This window comes from Cynara cardunculus, assembly GCF_001531365.2.
Source record: "Cynara cardunculus var. scolymus isolate 2C chromosome LG 5, CcrdV1, whole genome shotgun sequence".
Taxonomy (NCBI): domain Eukaryota; kingdom Viridiplantae; phylum Streptophyta; class Magnoliopsida; order Asterales; family Asteraceae; genus Cynara; species Cynara cardunculus.
Genome location: NC_037532.1, coordinates 2913900 through 2939046, shown reverse-complemented (window position 1 = coordinate 2939046; position 25147 = coordinate 2913900). Strand labels below are relative to the sequence as shown.

Here is a 25147-nt window from a genome sequence, read left to right as displayed (position 1 = left end):
AAAATTGGTTACTTTTCCCGGGGATAGGTAAATTTATTTATTTATTAAAAATAATTAATTTTAATTAACTAAAATTATTGGTGGAACTTAATTAATTATTTTTAATTAAAATCCGTCGATAATCCGTCAATAATTTTAATCAAACAAAATTAATTAAATATTTTTTAATATAAAAAAACATGATTTTGGTATTACCGGACGAATTGTCGAGGATAATCCAATCAAATGGATAGGGATGTCTACCAATAATACCAGAATCGTGTTTTCTTATTTTTTTTTTATAATAAAACTTTTATGGTATTGTTGGCGGATGGGAGTGTCTGCTGGTAATACTGAAATCATGATTTTTTTTATTTTTTTAATAAACATTTTTTAACTCATTATTTGAAAACTATATTTTTGTTAAAAAAATTGCATTCCCATCTGTTGATGATTAAATATATAGTTTTTGAAAAATCGATAACAAAAAAATAATTTACCAATAAAAACATATTCTTATAGACAAATAAATAATTACCAAAAAAAAAAATTAAATCCAAATCCTAAAAACCAGACATGATTTAAAAAGAAATAAAATCCAAATTCTACAAACCAAACACATAAAATGATTCCAAGTCCCTCGTAAAATCCGAATCCCTAAGAATAATCCTGTAACCCAAACATTTTATAAAATAACGGGAAAAATCTAAAAAAAATCAATGGACTTTAGTATTTAGAATGATTAAGTCCTTGCACAATTTTTTTTGAAAAAGTAAGTCCTTAGACATTTCAAAAATGTTAAATAACTCATCTGACTTTCTAAACCATGTTAGATACATTCTTATAACATATAAAACTAGTTAATGTAGTAAAATAATGAGAAAAACCTGGAAAAAAAACCCAATAAACTTTTATATTTGAACGATTAAGTTTCTAAAAAAAAATTGAACCAAAAAAATACTTACATTTAAAAAAGATTATTGATGATTGTACTTACGGAAAATATGTTTTTAGATCTCGCATTGAAAACCCCCCTTCATTTTATTGTAATACATAAGATAATACATATTGAAATGTACAATCATCCATAAAATAAGATTTACTTTTTGTTAAATACAGGAGAAAAAAACGTCATTTTCTTCCCCAGTATTTTCCCAAAAGATTCAAGGGGTTTCGTTCCATATTTCATATAGATAGAAGTATTTTACCAGTATTATATTTTAAATGAGAACAAAAAAACGAAATGGACATAAAAATTATAAATTTTAATAGAGGAGATAAGGATGTGGAAAACAAGACAATAATTCTCTATATGATACTGTGGACCAATAGAAGTGATATAGCGCAGCTTGGTAGCGCGTTCGTTTTGGGTACAAAATGTCACGGGTTTAAATCATGCATCTCTACCTGTTATTGCTCCTTGAGCAGTAACGAGGGATTAAAAAAATTTGTCGGTGATTTTTCAAACTAAAAAAATAAAAAAGTATTTAAAAAAATTATTGATTACATTTATTTTAATTAAAAATAAAATATATTATGTACATGATTTCTCGAAATAAAATAAAAATTAGTGATGAAATTTATTTTAATTAAAAATAAAATATATTTTATTAGTGATTTTTTAAATTAAAAAATAAAAAATAATTTGATTAAATTATTGAAGTATTAACGATAAAATTTAACTAAATTATATAATTAATTAAATTTCATCGCTAGTGTTCATTGATATATATGCATGAATGACTAACTTGACCACTATTAGGTGCTCTAACACAGTAACATATTAATAAGTGTGAAAGATCATACTTAAATTTATGTTGGTGATATTATTTCACCAACGGATTAGCGACGAATTTTAATTAATTATGTATTTAGCTAAATTTTATCGTTAATTCGTGAGTAATCTAATCAATTTTTTTAATTTAAAAAATCATCAACGAAATATAATTTATTTTTGATTAAAATAAATTTCATCAGTTGTCTTTTTTAAATATTTTTTAAAAATTTTTAATTTAAAAAATCACATACATAATATATATATTTTTAATTAAAATAAATTACTCAATAATCTTTTTTAAATCCCCTTTTATTTTATTTTTAATTTGAAAAATCACTACATATTTTATTTTAAAATAAAATAAGTAATTTTTTGGTACATTTATTTCATTTTATAAATGTAACTATTTTTTTTTCAAAAAAAATGTTTAGGGACTTAATCATTTAGATTATGAAAGTCCGTTGGGTTTTTTTTCCAGAATTCTTCCATTATTTTACCACATTAACCAGTTGTATAAATCATAAGAATGTATCTAACAGGTTTTAGAAAGTCCAAAAAGTTATTTAATAAGTTTTAAAATATCTAAAGACTTATTTGTTTTCAAAAAATTGTTCAACAATTTAATCATTTTAAATAATAAAGTTCATTAAATTTTTTAGATTTTTTTCTAAAATAAATTTTAGAAAACAATCAACGGACCAGATTTATCGTCACTTTAATATATTGTTTTATCAAAGATTCAAAAAAGATACGGTGTGTTTGTTTTCTGGATCCAACACGAAGCGGTACATGGCATAACCGTGAATAAAAGCAAGTCCAGTGTCACTTTCCTTCGACCACAACTCCCTCGGTCCCATCGACGGCGAACTACATAAATCATCACCGCTCGCACACGTCCACCTCTTCAATCAACGCCTGTTCCGACGACCGCCGCCGGCGAGATACACAACTATGCTATCAAGAGTTGTTCCGACTGCCGCGGCGGCGGCCACGACGTACAATGGCGTCTTCAAAGACAACTCTATCGCCGTAACTCATTCCCGATCCGTCGAATTCGTCTCAATTCGAAAAGGAAACACCGGTTTATTGTGCAATTCACCGTCGCGGAAGGTTGCGCCGGTAATGGCGGTGAAGACCAATGAGCAACCGACCAGCGTCGCTGTTGGATTGAAGGAGGCAGAGGCGGAGAAGAGCCTGGCGGATCGGCTTCGGTTAGGGAGTTTGACAGAAGATGGGTTATCGTATAAGGAGAGGTTCATCATAAGGTGTTATGAAGTTGGGATTAATAAAACTGCAACTGTTGAAACAATTGCCAATCTGTTGCAGGTTAGGTTTCAATATATTGCCTCTTTTTTGGTGTTAAAAACTGTTATATTTTCTGTATAATCGGTGAATTGCACAATGCATATGTATTCTTGCTATGGAATTAACAACAATGGGCAGTCTCGCTCGGTCCCATCAATGGCAAACTACAAAAATCATCACCGCTAGCTGAACTCGTCTCAACCAAGACCTGGTCCGACTTGTTTATCGGAACATCTCCCGATTGAAAGAGGTGAATTCTGTGAGCGGTGATGATGATGATTTATTTAGTTTGCTGGGACTTGGAGGAAAGTCGTGGATTTAGGCATATAACCTTTCAATCCATGACCTTTATGAAGCCATTTTTCTATTAACATGTCACAAAGTCATGAATTTTATTAGAATTTCATATGATTAACCTATTTTTCGGTAAATCAATTACGAATTTTTTTTCTAGAATGCCTAAAATTTGTTTTACATCTTCTATGCGAAAATGCTCCATTTTCAGACTATGTATCGAGAGAGTAATATGAGAAAAAGGTATTTCCGATTTTATTATCAGAAGTGCAGTTCAGCGTCACAAACTTTATGTACCTAAATGACTAATGTGCATGTATAGTTTTCACTTTTTAGAGAGGATATCAATGATGTAGATGGCAAATTTAGGTCCCGTATGGTTTGTAGGATTTGAAGGAGGATTTGAAGGGATTTGGAATTCAATTATATTCTAGTCCCATGTGGAGGATTGCTTGGATTCAAAATCCCGGGATTTCATTGGAATCTAGGGTCGTGAGATTTCTTTGAAATCCCATGAGGTTGTTGGTATTTTATGGGATTTCACAGGATTTGTGTGTAATAATGTTTTATAATATATTGAAAACATTTGTTTTATAGTAATCAATTAATTAAAAGATAATTTAATTTTTTTTATAATTATTTATATAATTTAAAATTTTTTTTTGTAATTATTTATACTTTGTTTTTTTTAATTATTTATAAAAAATGGAATTTCAATTACATTCCAAATCCTATAAACCAAACATAGCAAAATCCAAAGATTCCAAATTCTTCTACAAAATCCAAATCCGTCAAAACCATTCCATTGAACCAAAAGCACGCGTAGGGTCCATGGATGGATTTTGAATTGCTGGTGTGTTTCATTTATAGGAGTTGGAATGGAATTTAATTTCATTCTTTATAAATAATGTATAAAAACAAATTATAAAAATAATCGAATTACCTTATTATCAATTGATTATACTAAACAAATGTTTTTTAAAACATCATTACAAATTAGATCATATGAAATCCCGTGAAATACCAACTAAATCCCATGTTTGAGGGATTTCATTGAAATCACGGGATTTTTGGACTTCTCTTTAAACCAAACACTTTGATTGGAATGGAATCCAATTCCAAATTCCACCAAATCCTGCAAACCAAATGGACCCTCAGATCATTTGTTGGATTGATTTTTCTGCGGCAGGAAGCAATTGTCTATGGAATGCTATATTAACAGCTTTAGAAAATTTCGACATATTATAGGAGGTTGGAGGTAATCACGCTCAAAGTGTTGGATTTTCAACAGACGGATTTGCCACCACGACCACTATGAGAAAGTTGCATCTCATATGGGTGACTTCACGAATGCATATTGAAATTTACAGATACCCTGCCTGGTAATACTTCAGGTGTTTCAGCCAAAAACAAAACATATTTGTGACATAGGTTATTGCATTTGAAACATTTTTTTATATTCTCTATGGTATCGTGTGTGATAGGAGTGATGTGGTTGAAATTGAGACTTGGTGTCAAAGTGAAGGAAGGATTGGGACCAGACGTGATTGGATTATAAAAGACCATGCGACTGGTGAGGTCATTGGAAGGGCTACAAGGTGAACTCTTTGAATACCAAGTGAACTCTTTAGCTTATGTGAAATGAGATGCATCCATGTTCCCGGAAACTTTACCTAGTCATATTCTGAGCAAAGTTGTTCATTGAACCTATTCAGACTTTGGATTAGATAAGTCACCCTACTTGTGATGGTTAAAAAGGGACCGTTTTGCATGAATATATATATATATATATATATATATATATAGAGAGAGAGAGAGAGAGAGAAGAGAGAGAGAGAGAGAGACAAAAGATCATGTGAGAATAGGAGCTAAGGTAAGAAGTGTAAGAAGGGATTTGGACCCTTGATCACTTTTAATCTCAAACCAACCCATTATTGTGCTTTAGAAGGGAATTGATCCCGTGTTTCTCATTAGTGTTGATCTAGTGGAACACTTCCATTTGGATTGATTCAAGGGTGGAGATCCCTTCTTACCCTTCTCACCAAAACTCTCATTTTCACCGGACCCCAACCCTATATATATGTGTGTGTGTATATATATTTCCAGCTTTGGGCTTTGCCTAACCAGCAGCCAGCCTCTTGTTGTCTGGCCAATTATGTCTATTTCCAGCTAATCCACCGGAGATTTTAGGTCCCGGATGTGTAACTTTGGGTTCTTTTTGTCTGTTTATTGTGGACTGCAAAATGATCAAGATAGCACTAGAACTGCAAATTGATCCTTTCCTGTTAAAACGCAGCAAGTGGGTGATGATGAACGAGGATACTAGAAAACTCCAGAAAGTCAATGATGACGTCAGAGACGAATATCTAGTTTTTTGTCCCAAGACACCAAGGTAGGTTCATTGTTTGCTAAATGCTACATTCTCTATGGTATTACTGTGTTGGGTAAACTCGTAAAATAAAATTACCCTCTATATTGATTTGAAAATTATAGTATCATGAGGCCACAATTCCTAAACAACTAAATGCATACACACTAACATTTTTGTACATTTTAGACGAGGGCCATGAGAGTATGGCGAAATGAAATTACATGAGCATGTATCTTTTGGAGATGCATCAACAGATTAATTCAAACCATATTAAACTGACCTAGTAAATCCCACTTGAAAGTAGGGTTTGGGAGGGGTGAGATGTACTCGGACTTGACCCCTAACCCCCAAAGAGTAGAGCAACTGCTTCCGTGAAGACCCCAATTAGCATATTGGTGAACGAAGCACGAGAAATAAGTAAGAGAAAGTGACTAATTCATACGTTGGATAAGTCCAAGAGGTAATGCAAGGCAATAGTGATATAAAACAAGGCAAAAACACATCCCGAGCCTAAATTCCAGCTCTCTACCACCCTCCCAACCTGTCCAACTTCCTTTGCCCAACCGGGCTAGCTATAGGTGTAACATCCGCGGCCAACCGTACTAGATATTGCCCGCTTTCTCCACACACCTGAACTCACAGTTTTAAAATGCGTCTGATAGACGAGGAATCTAATCCCTAGGCAACTTTCGTTCCCCTCTCCAACCAATGTGGGATCTTACAATCCACCCCCTTGGGAGCTCAACGTCCTTGCTGTCACAGTAGACCGGTTCCCAGCTTTGATACCATCTATAACATCCAAGGCCAACAGTACCTGATATTGTCCACTTATCCGGTCCCTTGTAAGGCAACTTTCGTTCCTCTCCCCAACCAATGTGGGATCTTACAGTGGGTCATAATACCTAGTTTGCTATTGTAGTCCTCTGTCTCCAAGTACTCCTATTAGAGATCACATCCTCAGAAATATCTGAGGCCGTCATGTTCGACCTCAATTGCTCCTCCCACATCCTCCTTGTCCGTCCCTTCCTCCTGACTCCTCATTAGTCTCCTATGAACATGCTCAAACCAGCTCAATCTCCCCTCTTCTCAATTTATTCGTTATTGGGGAAAACTCCCAACTCCGCCTGGAAAACGTCATTCGGAACTTTTTCTAACATGGCCTGACCATAGGTCCACTTAAGCATCCTCATTTCCGCAATTGTTTTGGATGTCTGGAGTTGAACCTAGGCCAAATGGGATATTCCACCACATCTTCCTGGTCCTCAACCACTACACTGCAATCCTTGTGGTTAACATATTAAAATATTATTGCTAATTACAATCACATAAAGGTGATGGGTTAAATTTCCATTAATCCTTACACTTTAATCTCCGTTGTAGTACCACAAAAACTCTGCTCGGTTTCATTGATTGTTTTGTGGCTTCCAGATTAGCCTTTCCTGAAGAGAACAGTAGCAGCGTGAAGAAAATAGCAAAACTAGAAGACCCTGCCGAATATTCGACGCTAAGACTTGTGGTAAGACCAACGTTTATTCAAAAAATATGCTCTATTTTCTTGTTAGAGCATCTCCAACAGATTCTCCAAAATTGAGATTTTTGACAGTTTTTGCTCCAACTTATTCTCTAAAACTTTCTCCATAATAGAGAAAGTAAGAGAGAGATCCAAATTTGAAGAACTCCCCAAAAATGATTACTAGGAGAGAAATAATTTTTTATTGTATTCCCAATTTCCCACCAATAAGGAACCTTGATTTTAAATGTTTTGGAGAGAGAAATAGTATTTATTAATTGTATAAAATATTTTTAATAATATAATTAATGTTGTAGTCTCTAAAATAGAGAATCTGTGAATTTGAAAGTAATTTTTTTGGAGATTTTCAATTTTAATTTCTCCATTTTGGAGAATCTATTGGAGATGCTATTATAACTATCAGGAATTTAATGATCGTCTGAAACATACAGCCAAGAAGAGCCGATCTCGATATGAACAAGCATGTCAACAATGTTACCTACATTGGGTGGGTTCTTGAGGTCAGTAAGATTGTGATCCACATATGAAGGATGTTTATCGTATCTATCTTTCTCTTTCTGTCACACGGTTCACAAGCGGAGTGTCTTCATGGAAACAACCACTCTACTCTTTGGGGTAGAGGTCAGGCCTGTATACATCTACCCTTGCTAGATGGGTCCCACAAAAACAACTTCTCTCTACTTCTTGGGGTAGAGGTAAGTTTTGTTCTTCTTTTTGAAGTATATAATATTTATATACAAGTAATGAAACTCACACACACACCTAACCTTGTTGAGGTTAAAACCCTTGACCTCTAGAAAAGGACCCTAACCTGTATGAATTTACTGGCCTCATTTGGTTTATATGAAGGATCAGTAGCGAGATTAGTAAAATTCTTTCTCGTGTTTCTTTCATATGTCCGTGTATACATGTTACGTAACACATAAGTTTGATTTCAAATATTTCAAAAAAAGAAAACGTTGCAGTTTTATTGGATGTCGGTGTGTTGGCCCCCTTGGAAATTAGAATACAATCATGTGTCCCTGGGGTTGAAATATTCATTTCTCCCTCCGTTCCAAAATAAATGTACACAACGAAAAAGACAGATTTAGAAATGTGTAATTATTATTACTTTTTAATTAACTAAACGACAATATTATCCTTGCTAATAGAGGGAATAATGAATTTATCCATCTCATAATTAAGTGTAGAATTGGAAAGTAGGCACTTACGTTTGAAAGTAGACACTTAATATCTTTTTTTGTTCATTTGGGTTTCTGGGTCAACTTATGCACACTAACTAATCCCTGGGCGACTATGAATGGCTTGGAATCATTGTATGTGAATCTCCATTGCCATAAAGGCTTTGGCACCTGGATTTGAACCTGGGGAAGATGAGATTTCCACTACATCCCCCTCAGTCTTAATGAGTGCGCCCCAACCCACGTGGCTAGTGGACACTTATTCTGGAACAAACTAAAAAATAGAAATGTGGACACTTATTTTGGGATGGAGTCGGTAATTAACTATTACTAAAACCGTTGCAAAATTTCTCTCTTTGACAGAGCATCCCACAAGATGTCATTGATACTCATGAACTACAAACGATTACCTTAGACTACAGGCGTGAATGCCAGCATGACGACATAGTCGATTCGCTCACAAGTTCTGAGTCACTCGATGATCCTGCCATCTCAAAACTCGAAGGAACCAATGGATCTTCTGCTCCCAAAAAAGATGCAGCGGATTTGAGCCGGTTTTTGCATTTACTAAGATCATCAGGTGCAGGTCTTGAACTAAACAGGGGTCGCACCGAGTGGAGAAAGAAACCCGCAAAAAAATGAGCAACGTCCTTAGGTTTGTTCAGCGTTACCTTTTTTTTTTCGTCTTCCTGCTTTGTGCATGTTTTCAATCCGTTTCATAATTCGCCTTGTAGGATTTCGTTCGTTTTTACTTAGTGTATTTGTTGTCTACCTTTTTAGGTGGACTAGATTTCCGGATTCTCGAAACCCGACAGGTGCTCTCTTTATCTTCCTATGTCTTGCATGTAGAATGGCATGAATAATCTATCTATGAAGTAATGTTTTTGTTAGAAAAATAAACATGTTTCCCGATATTTGCTAATACGAACGTGTAGTTAAAATCGTCGGGGGCGGACCTATGAAGGTCCCAGCAGGGTCCTATGTACTTGCTCAATCGGTTTTCATAAGTAGAATTTTTATGGGGGCATGAAAGGTATACCCACTAAATTTTGAGGGGTGCTTAGAGGTATAAACAAGTCGAACTTTTAACAAGCTACTCGAGCTTAATAATTCTCGAGCTTGAGTCTATCTCGAACACAAAGTAGAACTCGTTTAACTTAACGAGCCGAGCTTCATAACACTAATATTTAACTCGGCTCGTTCGAAAACTCAATTAAATTTTTCGATTCGAGTCGAGCCATTCGAGCATACACTTGAGCCAAACATGATCATATGTTTATAAATTACACAATAGAATATAAAATTTATCAACCTCGGGTCCATAAACAAGTTAATCGATCGTGAGTTCGAGCCCATAAATGAGCATCGAGCTCGATAACTCGTGAATTATTTGAGCTCGAGCCTTACATTGAAAAAGTTATTCTAGTTCGAGCCTAGTATTTTTTTCCCGAGCCGCACTCGGATAACCTACTACTCGGCTGGGCTCGTTTAAACCCTAGAGTGCTCAAGGATGTTAGAAAATATAAGCGACACTGACCAAAAAACCGAATAAGTCCCTCGAAGTTGACCAAAAAATCGGAAAGACCCCATCGAAATCAATCAAAGAACTTTAAAAAATTAAAAACACCTCTAATAAACTTTGTGGACTTTTGATCCACCTCGACAGATTATGTCATTGTTGTACCATATGTTGAACTGTATGTGCATTGCTTCTTTAAGTTGACCTTTTCTGTGTAAATTCATGCTTAGAGCATCTTCAACAAATTTTCTATAATTTATACTACCTTATAAACATAGATTTATCAAAAGTACTAAAAACAATTTTTAATGCACAAAGTATTATACGTTTATGTACAAAGTCTTAAAAACAACTCATAATTCATTAAGTACTACTACTTTATGCATTTAGTCTTAAAATCTCTTAATCTACAATTAAAATAACATATAGTGCAAGTTACCAATGCACATTATTATCTTTTCTTTTTATGTTCCCAAGATACTTTTGACACTTTTCACTTATGTTTCACCCTCTCATATCTCTATGTCTTCTCCCCATCCCCTAAGGGGAGATTCAAACTGATATTCACCATGAGTTATTAAAAGTTTTTCCATTCATTTCCCATTCAATTGCTCTAGAACTCTCGGTCTCACTCTCGATCTCTTGATTCTTTGCTCTTGGTGTAAATTGAACACATTTGTGGAGTCGTTTAAATATGTTCAATTTTAAATATATTGGATTCTAAACTGTCATACATTTTTTTTTCATCAATAGACTGTAATTGGAACTTTAACTCTTATTTATTCAAATTGTATTAATATGTAAAGACCAAGTGTAACTTATATTATCGTTAAATCTTCTCTAATAAAACCAGTGAAACTTCAAAATCGTTAAAATTCACGGCTTCCGCCGCATTGCGTGGGTACACAACTAGTTTCTCTAAAATAGAGACTGGAGTATTTAAAAAATCTCCCTAAAAAATGACATTTGTGCTTAACAGAATTCTCCATTTTAGGGATTTCAATATAAAATTATATTTATTAATAGATTTAATATTCCAAAAAATATTCAGATATATTTTATATAAAATGATAATACATTCAACGTATAACAATTAAAAAAATCATCTCTCTCTTTTCAACATTTAAATTTATGGAGTTCGATTTTTATTCTCTCTCCTGCTTTCTCAATTTTGGAGAAAGATACAGAATCTGTTGAAACAAAAAACAAAGGTTAAAAACTCCAAAATATGTAAATTATCTGTTGGAGATGCTCTAACTGTGCAAGTACTTTATAGTTTATACATCTAGAGGATCAATGCCCATCATATGACCAGTTGATATAGAAACACGTATCTGAAAGCATATACCAGATCAAACAAACCCAATATATCATATCTAAAAGTAGGATTTGATGGTAAGATGTACATAGATCTTTCATCTGTTCCAAGAAATTAAATTCTCTGTAAATTGACTACTAAACTTTCAGTACATCAAAGGTTGTATTAGAAGCCTAATATTAACCTGTGTTTATTAATGTCTATAAACAATAAAAGCAGCCTAATTAGGAGTAAACCAACAAACATCTTTTTGAACATCAAAAGAAAATACAAGAAATCTTTTCAACTTCTTCTTGTCTCAATCTTTGCCCTCTACCTTCGGTTTGGCTGCATCGCCGGGTCCAACTACCGGATTCTTGCCAGGACCGCCTGGGTACCTCCCGGGACCGCCTGGATACCCGCCAGGACCGCCTTGGTACCTGCCAGGACCTCCTGGGTATCCGCCGGGACCTCCTGGGTACCAACCCTGATACCCACCAGGGAACCCACCAATACCACCGGGAAACCCACCAATACCGCCTGGAAACCCTCCAATACCGCCTGGAAACCCTCCAATACCGCCCGGAAACCCTCCAATACCGCCCAACCAACCTAGTGGGTACCCGAGGCCCAAAGGGAACCCGAGGCCCAGAGGGAACCCGAGGCCCAGAGGGGAGCCGAGGCCCAGAGGGGAGCCGAGGCCAAGAGGGAAGCCGGGGAATGGGAATAGATGCAACAACAGTGCAGGTTTCTCACCAATTACCTTTTTCGACCCATCTTTAGCATCACCCGTATTCTGGAAACCAGCTCCAGAATCCGGGTGGTAAATGGGATCGAAAGGGTTATTACCTTCAATACCCTCTGATTCCGGTGAAGCTGCATTAGATTTCCCTATTTTTCTTGTATCGGCCCGAATTAGGGTTCCGATACTCGAGAAAACTATAAGAAATGTTGCAAGCAAAAGCAATGGTTGATGAACTTTTCCCATTGGTAAATTAACAAGAACAACAGTAAAAAGAGAGAGAAAATTGCTTTTTTTTTTTTTTACTTTGGGTGAAAATTTAGGGTTTGAGGGCTTCACAATTTATAGGGTAATTTGGTGGTTGAATTCATCTTCTTGTTTACCTATTATAGAAACCAATTTAACAAGCATTTATGCATCAGAATTTTACTTCGATTAGAACTCGTTAACGATAAGATGACCAAAGTCTTTATGGCACGAAAACACCCCAATTACTGCATTGGGAAAAATCGTAAGGAATCTAACACATCGAAACATACCATTTTTGTATCTTGCAGAGAATCGTATTTGTTGAAATTATATAAGATTAAGGAGTTGCTTACCATTTTTGTAGCTTATTGGGTGTCACTTAACTTAACGGGTTAGCATGACAAAAATCTTACCCGGTAAGAGGCATAACAAAAACTAAGAATCTTACTCGGTGAGTGAGCCCGGTAAGCGCTTACCAGGTAAAAGACACTTACCAATAATCCATTTTGATGACCAAGAATATTACCCGATTAGGTATGTGTGTGTGGTGGTTCTTGCTGGTAAGCTCTTATTCTGTAAACGTTTGATAAATGACCCCTTACTTGTAGTCAAAATAATCAGATTTAAAGAAGCAAATGGAGCGTCTGAAAATGATCCTAGGGGCCTAAACGTTCAACAAACCACGTGCCATCAAACTCCAAGACTAGTTTTTATGGAAATATATATATATATATAGATAGAGAGAGAATGTTTCAGATACAACTTATCACATTTATACAATCAATGCAACCTAATCAATTAAGATATTTATGTAAATGATGAGAGTTTATTTATTATGATTTGAATATTTATGAAAGATGACTATGGTTTATTAATTATGATCAATACTTTATATTATGAAACAATCAAAACTTTTATGAAATCGCATATTCATCAAATTAAATGGACGGTTGAGATTGAGTTGTATTGGTTGTACAAATGTAAAATGTTACATAATAACTCACCTGTTGGAACGTCCTCTCTCTCGTATGTATGTATTTTCTGAATTTAGAGATTTGTCTATTTTCTCTCATTTTTTTTAGATGAGAGTTTAGCATAGCTGTTGAAACAACTTTTTATAATAAGATTTCTGAAATATCATAGTTGTTGGGGATGCTTTGTCACCTCATCGTCCACGTAAGCTGTCCACATGTACAGTAGTGCTAACATGACATTTCTTATTATAGAATTATACTTTCAAAATTATTTTATTATAACATCATCAATTTCTATTACAACATTGTACATTTAATTTTAATATTTTTATCATTTAAATATTATAAATTTAATCAAATATGCTTACTAAAAAAATTATAATATCATAAATTAAACATGTTTACAAAATATCACTATTTTACGAATAAAAATATTCATAAAAAAATGATATCTGAATTGTACGCATGTTTAATTTCTGATATTATAATTTTTAAGAACATATATCTCTTCTAAATATTTGGTTTACATATTTTTTTTAAAAAAATTGGAGATTTTTACATTCGTTTTTTTTTCTCTATTTTAACATACACTTTATCATAACTAAGATTTAAATTCTTTCTCACCGGTAGAAGACGGTAAAACTAAATGTTTAACAGCGAAAAACAATATTTTATTAAATATATTGATTATTTTAATAATATAATTAAAGGGTTCAAACGAGAACACCTTCATTTTACAAGAACATGAGAACACTCTTTTACCATAGACAATCACATATGATATTATTATTTCATCACATATGATACACATGTGATACTAAATCAAGGACGCAGATGATTTTTGATGCGATCTTGGTTGTGGGTCAAGTCGCTCCTTACACCACTAAACTCCTTCACAAGTATTATCACATGTGATAAGGTTGTTGATATGATACTATAATCCATCAATACCATCACATGTGATGCTAAATCATAGACGCAGACAACCTTTGACGTGACCTAAGTCATAGAACACGTCGTCCGCACATCACAGGGTCTCCTCACGCGTATTATCACATGTGATAAGGGTGTTCTCGCGTTCCCATAAAATGAAGATGTTCTCGTTTAAACCTACACCTAATTAATGTTTGAAATCTTTAAAAACTAGTAGTTGGTAGTTAGATGTAAAAAAAATAGAGATTTTTGTGCTACAATCTACATTATTTGGTTATTATCATATAATAAATTATTGAAGATTTTTACCACGTTAAAGATTTAATGTATAGTCATGTATAAATTTCGCTACCTGGACTTCAGTTGATTTTATAAATCGATTTTCAAATGTTATATCGATACTAATATGATCAACCAGTTATATCTTGCTTATCTTGAGTGTATTGAGAGTCTTTATTTGATTCGTTTCTAAAATTAAAACCGATAACTACTGGTGATAGTGCATAATGTTTGTGATATCAATCTTAGAATACATGTTTTGAATAAATACCAATCGGAATTTGTAACCTCGTGAGCTAACTTCTGTTTTTCTTCAATTGCATTAATGAGGTCGCATATCAAATGACGTATAGGATTTGAAACCATGTAACGAGGAGTCGACTCACTGTATAAGGGTTTTTTTGTTCATAAATGAGAGCATTTGAAAATATGAATGAATTTCCGTTTCTCCCAAATTAATCTGGAATGAAAATTTAGGTCTGTGGAGGAATAAGACTCATCATATAAAACCAAACAGAATTTTTTTTCATTCTGATTGATTGTTGTTTAATACCTCTAATCAGACACCCCTAAAGTTATTCTAAATTCATCGACAAAAATCCAAACATTTCAAAGAAAGATAAAGAGGTAGAAATTTATCGAACAAACTGAACTCCTCCATTCTCCCCTCATCGTTGCTCTCTTTAGAATTTGGACAAGTGAAAGAAAGAAAAGGTTGTGAGTTCGATAGTCACCATAACTTTTATTTATTTTTGGTTTATTTCCGTCTTTACCTGTCATGCTTCGGAAATATGACGGCACGGGTCGACGGGCTAACTTGTTGGGCCCAAACCTTTTGGGTCGGTCCGACTCGTGATTGTTCTACTTCTCATACCATACGAACGAAACATAATCGTCCAAAACAAAATTAAATAAATTTAGAAAATGTCATCTGACTAGCGGTTAAATATGTAAAATATTCATTAAAATATATAGAAATTAACCAAAATATAACAAATTTTACCTCTACGACTGTTTTGTAATTCATACCCATTTTGATCATTAATATAGATCTTGTAACTATTGATGATATGTATATTAAATTATGCAAATTTTGTTACATCGCGTCAATAAAACTTTTTGCTAATTATATTATAATAGATAAAATTTAAAACATATATTTTATTATGATAAATAAACTTTATAAAAAATTTAGTTATTGTCAATGGAGTTTAAATTCGATTTTTTTATAATATCTTAGAACTTTATTTGAATTTCTATGATCCAAATCATAAACACAATCATGTTCTATGATAACAACAAATCGAACAATATTAAAAAGGAGAAATATGTAATAACAAATCACATTTTTTAAGAAATATAATTTCTACATACCTTTTAAAATCTTTCAAGTCTTCTTCAACTCTCATCTTCATCAACCCTTACCAAAGAAATTTCTAGAATTTCATTTTGTTTATTATTGAAACTTTAGAAAACAAATTTCATTAAAAAAAATAAAGTAAATGAAAAAACAAATAAGAGTTGGAGGTTAAACTTGAGTATGCAAGATTACAAAAAAGCTCGGGCTAATAATGAATTACACATTTTCCATTCAGGGCCGGAAAAGTCTTTTTAACATATTCAACATTTAAAAAACTCAAAAAATTGAGAAAAAAAAAATAGAAGAGATTCTAAGCATTTAATAGATTTCCAAAATGGAAAAATCATAAATACCCATCCATAAAAGTTGTTAATAAAAATAGAACAAATCAAAAGACAAAATAACAATAAAAACGACAACTTCTTAACCAATCAAAGACCGCCACATGGCAATTCAAAAATTCAAAGAGAGAATCCGACCCATCCCCATAACAGTTCCCCTGATTCAATGCGAGATTTGCTTTAACCGGTTGGGACTAATCGGTCATTCAAACGGGGATTCCTTGCTCAAAGATGGTAGCTTTAACTTTTGTAACCGGTAGGGCCTGACCGGTCCTTTTGTAACCAGTAGGGCCCAACCGGTCCTTTTGTAACCGGGTAGGGCACGACCGGTCCTTTTGTAACCGGTCGGTCCTGGTTTTCAATCCGTCGGAATAGATGTGCGCCGTGGATGAATTTAGAGAACTTTATATAGTAAGGCAGGAAATTCATTACACAGTTCTAATCCTATGAATCCTCTTCTCATACGCGATCACTTCCATCAAAATACAATCGAGAACAAAAATTAACCCACGAAAAGTTACAAATAGTCTCGTACCAGTTCAAAGCACACGAGCCCGCTCATGCTTTAGATTCCAATGCCAGAAGGATCTTCTTTCGTGGACCCTATACAAATAAAGTCCATCATCATAGGAAGAAAGACATACAGTTACCGGGTTACTATCCTACTGATAGAGTCCAGCCTCGAGGCCAAGGGTTCAAACCTTATATATTGTTGCGTATAACCAATCACACTTGGGGTCTGTTTTGTAGCATCTTAATAAGCTTAATAAGACTTGCAGTTTATTCGGGCAACTATACATGATTATTTGGTAGTGGCTTAATAATATAAAAAGTGACTTATTCAGTAAGCTTTTTGGGGGTGCTGTATGCGGAAAACCAAGTATTTTTCGAACATGCCACTCCCAATTAAAAAACACGCTACTTCTATCTATGAAAAAGCCTCCCAACCAAAACTCTTCCCAATCTATACAGACAAATTAATCCACACAGATAGCTTTTTTCCATACAGAACTTGATGGAAAACCAACCAAATTGGAATCGAACATTAAAATGTTCATAAAGCTATGGCTTTGTTAGAGTCCCGCATCGGCTAAACTTGGACCTATTATCCTCGTTATATGTTGGAACCTACCCTTCTCCTCAAAAGGCTCTTTTGAGGAGTAATCTAACAGGGTTCCACATATTCTTAAATCGTTTCACAGCTAAGGTCTACCACTGTAGAGACTTGACACTATTGGGCAATCTGCACTTGTTTATCCCCCTCTCGACACTCTAGGACAATTTGTGCCCATTTAGCCTTCATTGGAGGGATCGTGTCAAAGTCCACATCGGCTAGACTTCGAAATATATGTCGGAACCTTCCTTCTCTCCTCAAGGGAGCTCTTTTGGAAAATAATCTAACGGGGTTCCACATAAGGAAAGAATGTTACTCCATCCGTTGCAAATTAAGTGTCCACATTACTATTTTAGTTTGTCCCAAATAAGTGTCCACTTTCAAAAGTAAGTTTCTTATTTCCCATTTTACCCTCAATTATGAGTTGGAGAAAGTTTATATCTCTATTATCAAGGGTAAAAGTGTCATTTAGTAGTAATAATTGCACATTCCTAAAACTATGTGATATTTTCATTGTGAACATTTATTTTGGGACGGAGGGAGTACATTACAGAGAAGCGCAATGCAAGTTTTAGGTATCATGACAGCAAAAAGTTCTAAAGGATTTGAGCATCAGCTAAAAATCATAATAAGCATATACATGGCAATCACGTTGATCATGGACACACCAATGACCGTAGCCCATAGGTCGAAAGAAAGACGAACAGCAAACTTTCAAAAGGAAATTTAAAGAATGGTAGAAAGATATCTAATGAGGTAGATTAACGAGATCATGACACTTGAGGGAAAGACGCATAGTTTCTAGAAGATACTAAAACTGCCGGCACCTATTTTGAGAATGCCATCGGCCATCCGCCATCCTACAGATTTTGGCAAGAAATTTCTCAATATTAATCCTTGTTCTTTTAATTGTACTGAATAGTTCTGTAATGCCTATTCTTTCCCCTTGACTCATTCTCAAATCCATAAGTTTAGAGGCCTACACATTTAGCATTATTTCCATGTGTGAAAGGGAGCCTTTTGTTCAAAGCAATGTAATAACTCCTTGCATCCTACCATCTAAAACCTTAGTGAAAAGGTTGACAGGGGGCTAATCATGTGAGAACCACAAAAATATTACAAACCCCCGTGAGAACAAATCTCATTGTAATGTTTTAAATGATATTTTTCATCTTAGGCTAGGATTTACGCTATTGTTTCCCATATATTTGTTCGAAATGTATTTGTTTCACAATATGAAACTTTTTTACATGCATCTTTTGTTCCACAATGTCAAACAACACATAATTCACTGGTTCTGACCTACGCTGTTAATTGCAGCACTATAGCAGTGCAATAGCAGTTATCGGTCATAAGCAAAATAACAGTGGAAATTGTGGTTTCGATAATAACGGCGCAATTTACCGCTATTTCACCGATATTTGAGGTAAACAGCGGTCCGCAATACCGATATTCTCTGTTGGGCCTTTTTTTAATCTGACGCTTACGTTATTATCTCTTATTGGCCTTTTATTTTGATTTGGCCCCTTATTTTATGTTAATCCATTATCAGATACGTATATCATCCAGCATCCAGTTTAGAAATTCTTAGAATCTTAGGTTTTCAATGTATTTTTATTATCGTCGACAGCCAACCTTCTTCAACCCTGTTTGAGTTTTCTATCATCGTTTATGAACATTTTTCCTATTTTGTATTGTGAACTTGTTTAAATTGATGTTTTGATGTTGAAACTATATTTTTAATTGATGCATATAATATGTTTATATATGCATACATAGATATATATTAAATATACTAGAAGGGTACTCGCTCAATGTAGCGAGATACATCTTAATTACTATGATTTGTTTTGTTTTGTTTTTTGTCTATGTCGATATAATACAATTTTATGTAGTTTTGAGAAAGCGATAATGTTTTTATTTTTGAATAAAATATAAATTTGAAAAATATATATATCGATATTGGTATCAAATTAATTATTTAAAAAAATTCTCGTTTTTTGTGTAATTTCTTTAATTCAATTTTTTGTTATAATTTAATTTAGATTTAGTACCGAAATAATTTATTTTTGGTTTAATAATATAATTTTTTATGAGAATAATAATTAAACTCTGCTAGAACTCAATGATAATCCTTGTTATATTTTAGATTTTTATATTTAAAATGAGATGTTTATCTTGTATTCGATTATGTTCATCTGCAGTTAGTTACACGAATTCAAACATGGAGCTTTAATAAGTTGTACTTATGCACAATTTACTTGTAATCTTGAACTTTAAGTAATATGCATCAATATGCAGTAGTCCATGTATAAAAAATGGTTTTTAAGAGTTTTTATGCTTTATAATATAGTAAAGATAATTCTAAGAAATATAATATGAATTGCTATACCGCTGCGATAACCGCTATTTCAAATATCAGTCATGACCGCCATTTTGTATTTTGACCATTGTAATAGCATAGGTTCTCACAGTTCTCAACCTTTTTAAGGTTCTCATTTGATTATGCCCCAAGGTTGATATATGGTAGTACATGGGATGATGCTAAAGATCTCTATTTGTCTAGACTTCAAAAGTGCCGATTTCTCAACTAACCATAACTGCTGCACTCAAGGGTATCTTCGATTATCCCAAAACTCAGGAATAACTAAACCTTATCTAGACATATATTCTGAATCAATTCTCTCCTTGATACTTTTAGACATGAACAAACTTAGTTTCTCTAAAAAAACTGAGAATTCAATTAATTTCCAATGTCTTATACTGATGTTGCAACTTTAAATGCCTCTATGCGTTCACCTACTATATTGATCTCCACTATTTTCTTTTAATAACATGCCATAATCAACCAACACTTATTATAATATGCAGAATAAATGAATTCCCTAGAGGTATGCTGCACAAAAGCCATCAGTGAGTCGTATAGAATTTTGACTTACCATTGGTATTCCTATGGCCTTTAGATCTTCATCAGTCATGTGTAGAAGGGCAGTCATATCAACCTGCAAGACAGAATATGTTTAAAAGTTGGATACAGGTTCTAAAACAGATGGTATAGAAGAAAAGATTGTTCTAGAATTTCATACTTCCTCTGCTTGAAATGTAATTGAATACTTTTCAAGACCCAGTGCCTGCAAGAAGGTGTCTACTGTTTCAGCCTGCACAAAAGCCGTAGTGTTAAGAAAAAGAACATCATTGTAGAGAACATTAGAAATAATAGCTAAAATAAGCTGGATAATAACACAGATGGATCATCCAGGATCAAGACTTGTTTCAGTTGGAATAAAACTGTATACAAATCCATTAGTTAAAGTACTAGAGAAACAAAATCAGTAATTAAATATGATAGCACAAAATATTGAAATATTTGAGAAAACCCGTTTTGCTTATCTATCACCAAAAAGATTCATACCTTTAAGAAAACTACAGCCTTCTTATTATAAACCCAAGAGTTGAATATTTTCATAAAATGGAAAACAGCCAGCAACATACCTTTTTTTTCTTAGAAGCAATGTTAGCAACTTTTTTAGTCTCTGCTACAGGGGCTTCTGCAACAACACTTCTCCTAGTAGATTTACTGCTCTCTGGTACCGATTTTGGCTTTGCCTGAACAGTTACTGCTGGCAGTGAATAGGTTATACCTGACAGCTTTTCACGCAGATCTCTTACACCTCCTGATAATGGTCCCCTAGCACCTTGAGTTGCCTGCTGATTACTCTTCTTCTGGAGCTTCAAGCGGAGGTCAAGGACACCAACTCTGCGATCTAAGAAAGTCATAGAACACATCAGGTAAACGTGCGAGGGGGGTTAGCATACCATTATGTTGAATGCATACATATCCCTATTGTAACAATCAGATTCATACTTGATATTTGCGGATCTGCCTGTTCGTAAAGATCATGCTCCCACTTGTCATCATTTTGCCTCTGCCTGCAGCAAGAAAGTCACTGGTTCAAGTAAAATAAGTTTTTGTCCAATAATCTCCCTTCCGACCTGATCGGGAAATGTGGGTATCATGTGCCCAAATTTACAGAAACAAATACTAGTGTTCACAGGAAAAAGGTGTACCCTTTCTCTATCAAGCCATAAAAGATCAAAAATCTATACAAAAATAACAAGTGACGGTAGAAAATAAGTTGAATTGCTTACACCCTTATCTAAGGTCCTTGGCTCCTATAGATCTGCTTTCCTTCTACTAGAGTTTCCCACAGTGTTAGCACTAAACAAAGCTAGGCGGTTGAGTGGGTTATGCAGAAGCATAGGCAGTTCATTTAAATAATAAGGTATAATCATTTTTAAATTATGTAAACACATAAGAATCGAATTTTCAATACTATAGTACTTCAATACAGGTTCTGAGAAGTCGATGGATCCCAAGTTATGTTTTTGAAATGCTTAATTAAAGGGCTGTTAATCAAAGAGGTGGGGTATACAAATCTCCCAGGTGGTGGTTAACCAGCCCTAACTAATCGACGGGACAACAATTAATGCCTTGACGCCCATTCGAAGTAGGGACCAGCAGGGTTTAAGGCAAAAATGAGATGGAAACAGCATACTAGAACTCAATGTTACTAATCGACCTTGTAGATATCCTTCTGTCCAAGAAAAAAGGGGCTACTAAAAGAAAAGGGGAAAATTTGAGATGTAGGCATAGCAACATACTACAAAATGTCTAATTTTATCAAAGGATCACTAAGTCATGCAGTTAAAAATCCATCGAGGTTTTTAAGATATGCAGGTTCCATAAAATCTACTTCATACAGCTCTCACCACAGCCATAGCTCAACCATCATGGATCGTCCACATTCTTTCTGCTTCTTTTTGTATTGCACTAGCTCCAACAATGATCAAAACTAATTCTCTTGGTATTTTACTTTTAACTCTCTGTAATTTGCAAAAACTATTGTTCTAATATTATTTTTCAATCTATTTCCCAAATAGAAACATGCATCCAACTAATAACCTTCCACTCCAAGCATCGACCCTGGCAAGACATTATCAGACGACAGGAAATCATGTCTTGATCCGTCCTCAAAGCGGATTGGGATCTCTGTCAAAAAAGTTCATTGTCCTGGTAACTTCTACTTTAGAATCTAAATAGCACTTTCTTTCTGGTGTTGCAACAAATCAGCATGCTGGTAATCCTTCAACCATTTAGAAAAATAGTAAGCACAATTTGCAAGTCTCCCTACTAACCAATGCCAGCCTTGCCCTTGCTGTTCCAGAAAGCAATCATGCCAACTCTAGGCGGGTCCTGGTGCTTACTACAAAAAACCTACACTCAACTACAGCTTTAGAGTACATTAAAACCACAATATCTTCGAATGAGACACAAAATTTCAAATTAACAATCAATTGAAAGAGATAATCAAGCAAAAACACATGACGCACATATAGCATATCAAAATAAAGCGCGTGTGTTTACATGACGAGCGAGAAATAGATATAGAGATAGAAAAAAAGAACCTCTTGCCAGTAATTTGTCTACGGCTGCGGGAATTATCTAGGGCTCCGCCATTAAGACGGTCTTTAATCGAACTCTTTGGCGCAGTCTCCACCCGATCAGCATACATTCTCGATACAATTCAAGGAAATCGTATCTAGAAGAACAATTTGTGATAAAACCCTAACCCTAAAGCCCCCTTGATGACAGTAAATTGGAAAGAAACCCGTTTAGATGTCAAAATTTGGGGGAAGAGGCGAGAGGGGATCGGGAAAACAATCGAAAAGAAAAAGGAAACAGAAGCGGGTCCTTTAATCTTTATGACATTCGGGCTTTTGTTACCAATCGGGTCGCCCAATCCGTTGGTCCGATCCGACCCGACCAAAATAAACCAATTGTACTTCAATCATATAGTGTGGCCGGGTCCGGCGATGTTCATGTAATTTTTATCGAGTGGGTGTGGAAAGTCGTCCGATGTGTTTTTAGCTGAATTTCATCGTTTTGATGAATTTTTAAAGTTTTTTTTATTTTAAGGGATGTTTTTTTCGGGGGTTTTTTATATATCCCTTGTATTTTCTAGTATGTAGAAGGACTCTTCAAAGTTTAGTAAGTGCATCTGTCATACTCTAAAAATTGTATTTGTGAAAATCGGTTAACCGAGTGTACTGAACCGCACTCGGACCTTCATAGGTCCCCTCCTTGGTCGGGGTCGTTTGAAAAAACTTAAACCTACAGAACTCAGTTTACTAGAGTGTTAAATATGCATGACAAGACAGAACAGTATGGAATACATATTTGTTGTCTAACATTTGACACAACATGTTAGGTTTGGGAAGGATTGGGATCTGATGTGACAAAAGTGCATTATTGTTCTTTTGATAAAAGCTAAGCATTCAATGCCAAATTCATTGTTGAAACTGGTAGTTATGTAGTGGGAATTGTTCATAAGTGATTGGTATGATGTTGGTACGTAATCAGTACGTTTAGAGCATTAAATGAGCTAAAATTGGAGTTTTTCATGTACATATATGTGCAATGAGTTAAATCGTGAAATTAAAGCATGAATTGTATGTAACGACATTTCCAAGTAAAAGCATGACTCATACCCTATTTGTATATGTTAAGAGGTGAGATCATTTAGACTATTTGTTCTTTTTCCAATTTTTCCAGAAACACTTGTATTTTATTATACTCATAGTTTCAATACACAAGGATATAATGTTATAATACCAAAAAAAAAAAAAAACACTACAAATGGTAAAAAAGATGAATTTGGGTGAGTTAGTACTCGCTAGTGATGACCAAATCGGCCTGACCAGACTCGAGACCGTCAGAGGCCCCAGAACCGGGACCGGCAAAGGACCGGCCCGACCTGGGACTAGTTATAGGACCGGAAACCAGGACCGGTTCATGATTTGGGGTGTTTCGAGGGACCGAGACCGGTTATGGCCCGGCCGAATCCGATTTTTCAAAAAACTAGTCGTTTTTATAGCCGTTTGGTGACTTTTTTTTGTCATTTTTGCCTTCTAAACACTATATACAAGTGTCATGGTTGAAAGATTTACATACCAACTTACAAAACGCAAAAAACGTTCACAATGACGGGACCGGCTCACCATAACCGGCTACACTTCACCTTAACCGGGCTCACCCAATTCGACAGGACCGGTTACGGACCGGCACTGTTGAGGCCCGGCCCGACCCAAAACCGTTTTTTGGCCATCACTAGTAATCACTAAAGTTGCATAGCCCTCCTTCTAAGTGACGTATGCACTTAGGAAAAAAAACATAAACGGTAATAGGGATTTTTACTGATGAGATTAATAAAAAATATTGTTTATCTCTTACAGTTTGTCCATTTTAAAAAGGATTTTAAAAAATTATTGAAAAAAAAAATTAGCCAAAATTTTTAAAGAACATTTCCAACAAATTATCTAAAAATCAAGATTCTGGGTAAATTTTTGCTCCAACAGATTTACAAAAAATTTATCTATAATGGTAAAAATGAAGAAAGAGTATAAAATTCTTCAAATTCAGATAACTCCAAAAAACAATTTTCATGAGAAAGAAATATTTTTTTTCATTAAATTTCACCCTAAGGATGTAAAATGATGAAAAATGACATATTAAAAAACTAATCAATGACTTATAATATGAATAAAAATCAAAATATTTTACTTCACATATCCTAATTAATTGTTAATTTTTCAAAAAGTATATTTAATAAGTTTATTCAAATTATTTACATGTTTTTTATTATCTGTAAACGAACCTTTGAAGATTTTTAATCCGTTTGTATCCCGAAGAACAAAAACAGAAAACAATATATTGAACAGTATTGTTTCATATATATATATATATATATATATATATATATATATATATAGGGGAGCAATCAAATGCAAACCACTCAATTTGTACAAGCCGTGCAAACCACATTCAACCAATCATAATTTTT

At 34.3% G+C, this 25147-nt stretch overlaps 3 protein-coding genes across 3 annotated transcripts; 1 reads left to right on the top strand and 2 right to left on the bottom strand.

Moving 5' to 3' along the window:
• Window positions 1-2678: 2678 nt before the first annotated feature.
• LOC112513842 (oleoyl-acyl carrier protein thioesterase, chloroplastic-like) lies at window positions 2679-9379 on the top strand. The gene is made up of 8 exons (XM_025120216.1): window positions 2679-3082; window positions 4604-4737; window positions 4840-4953; window positions 5652-5747; window positions 7155-7242; window positions 7689-7757; window positions 8802-9093; window positions 9219-9379. The coding sequence occupies exons 1-7, from the start codon at window positions 2708-2710 to the stop codon at window positions 9078-9080; spliced, it is 1155 nt and encodes a 384-aa protein (XP_024975984.1). The 5' UTR covers window positions 2679-2707; the 3' UTR covers window positions 9081-9093; window positions 9219-9379.
• Window positions 9380-11102: 1723 nt separating this feature from the next.
• On the bottom strand, window positions 11103-12242 carry LOC112512213 (glycine-rich protein 23-like). The gene is made up of 3 exons (XM_025118079.1): window positions 11592-12242; window positions 11241-11291; window positions 11103-11147 (listed from the first exon to the last, which is right to left on the bottom strand). Exons 1-3 carry the CDS (start codon window positions 12240-12242, stop codon window positions 11103-11105), a joined length of 747 nt encoding a protein of 248 aa, XP_024973847.1.
• A 4269-nt stretch (window positions 12243-16511) lies between these two features.
• Window positions 16512-22976, bottom strand: LOC112511991 (Usher syndrome type-1G protein). Its single transcript, XM_025117760.1, has 6 exons — window positions 22713-22976; window positions 21112-21176; window positions 20739-21010; window positions 20333-20404; window positions 20186-20248; window positions 16512-16735 (listed from the first exon to the last, which is right to left on the bottom strand). Exons 1-6 carry the CDS (start codon window positions 22817-22819, stop codon window positions 16691-16693), a joined length of 624 nt encoding a protein of 207 aa, XP_024973528.1. The 5' UTR covers window positions 22820-22976; the 3' UTR covers window positions 16512-16690.
• Between the last annotated feature and the right edge of the window lie 2171 nt (window positions 22977-25147).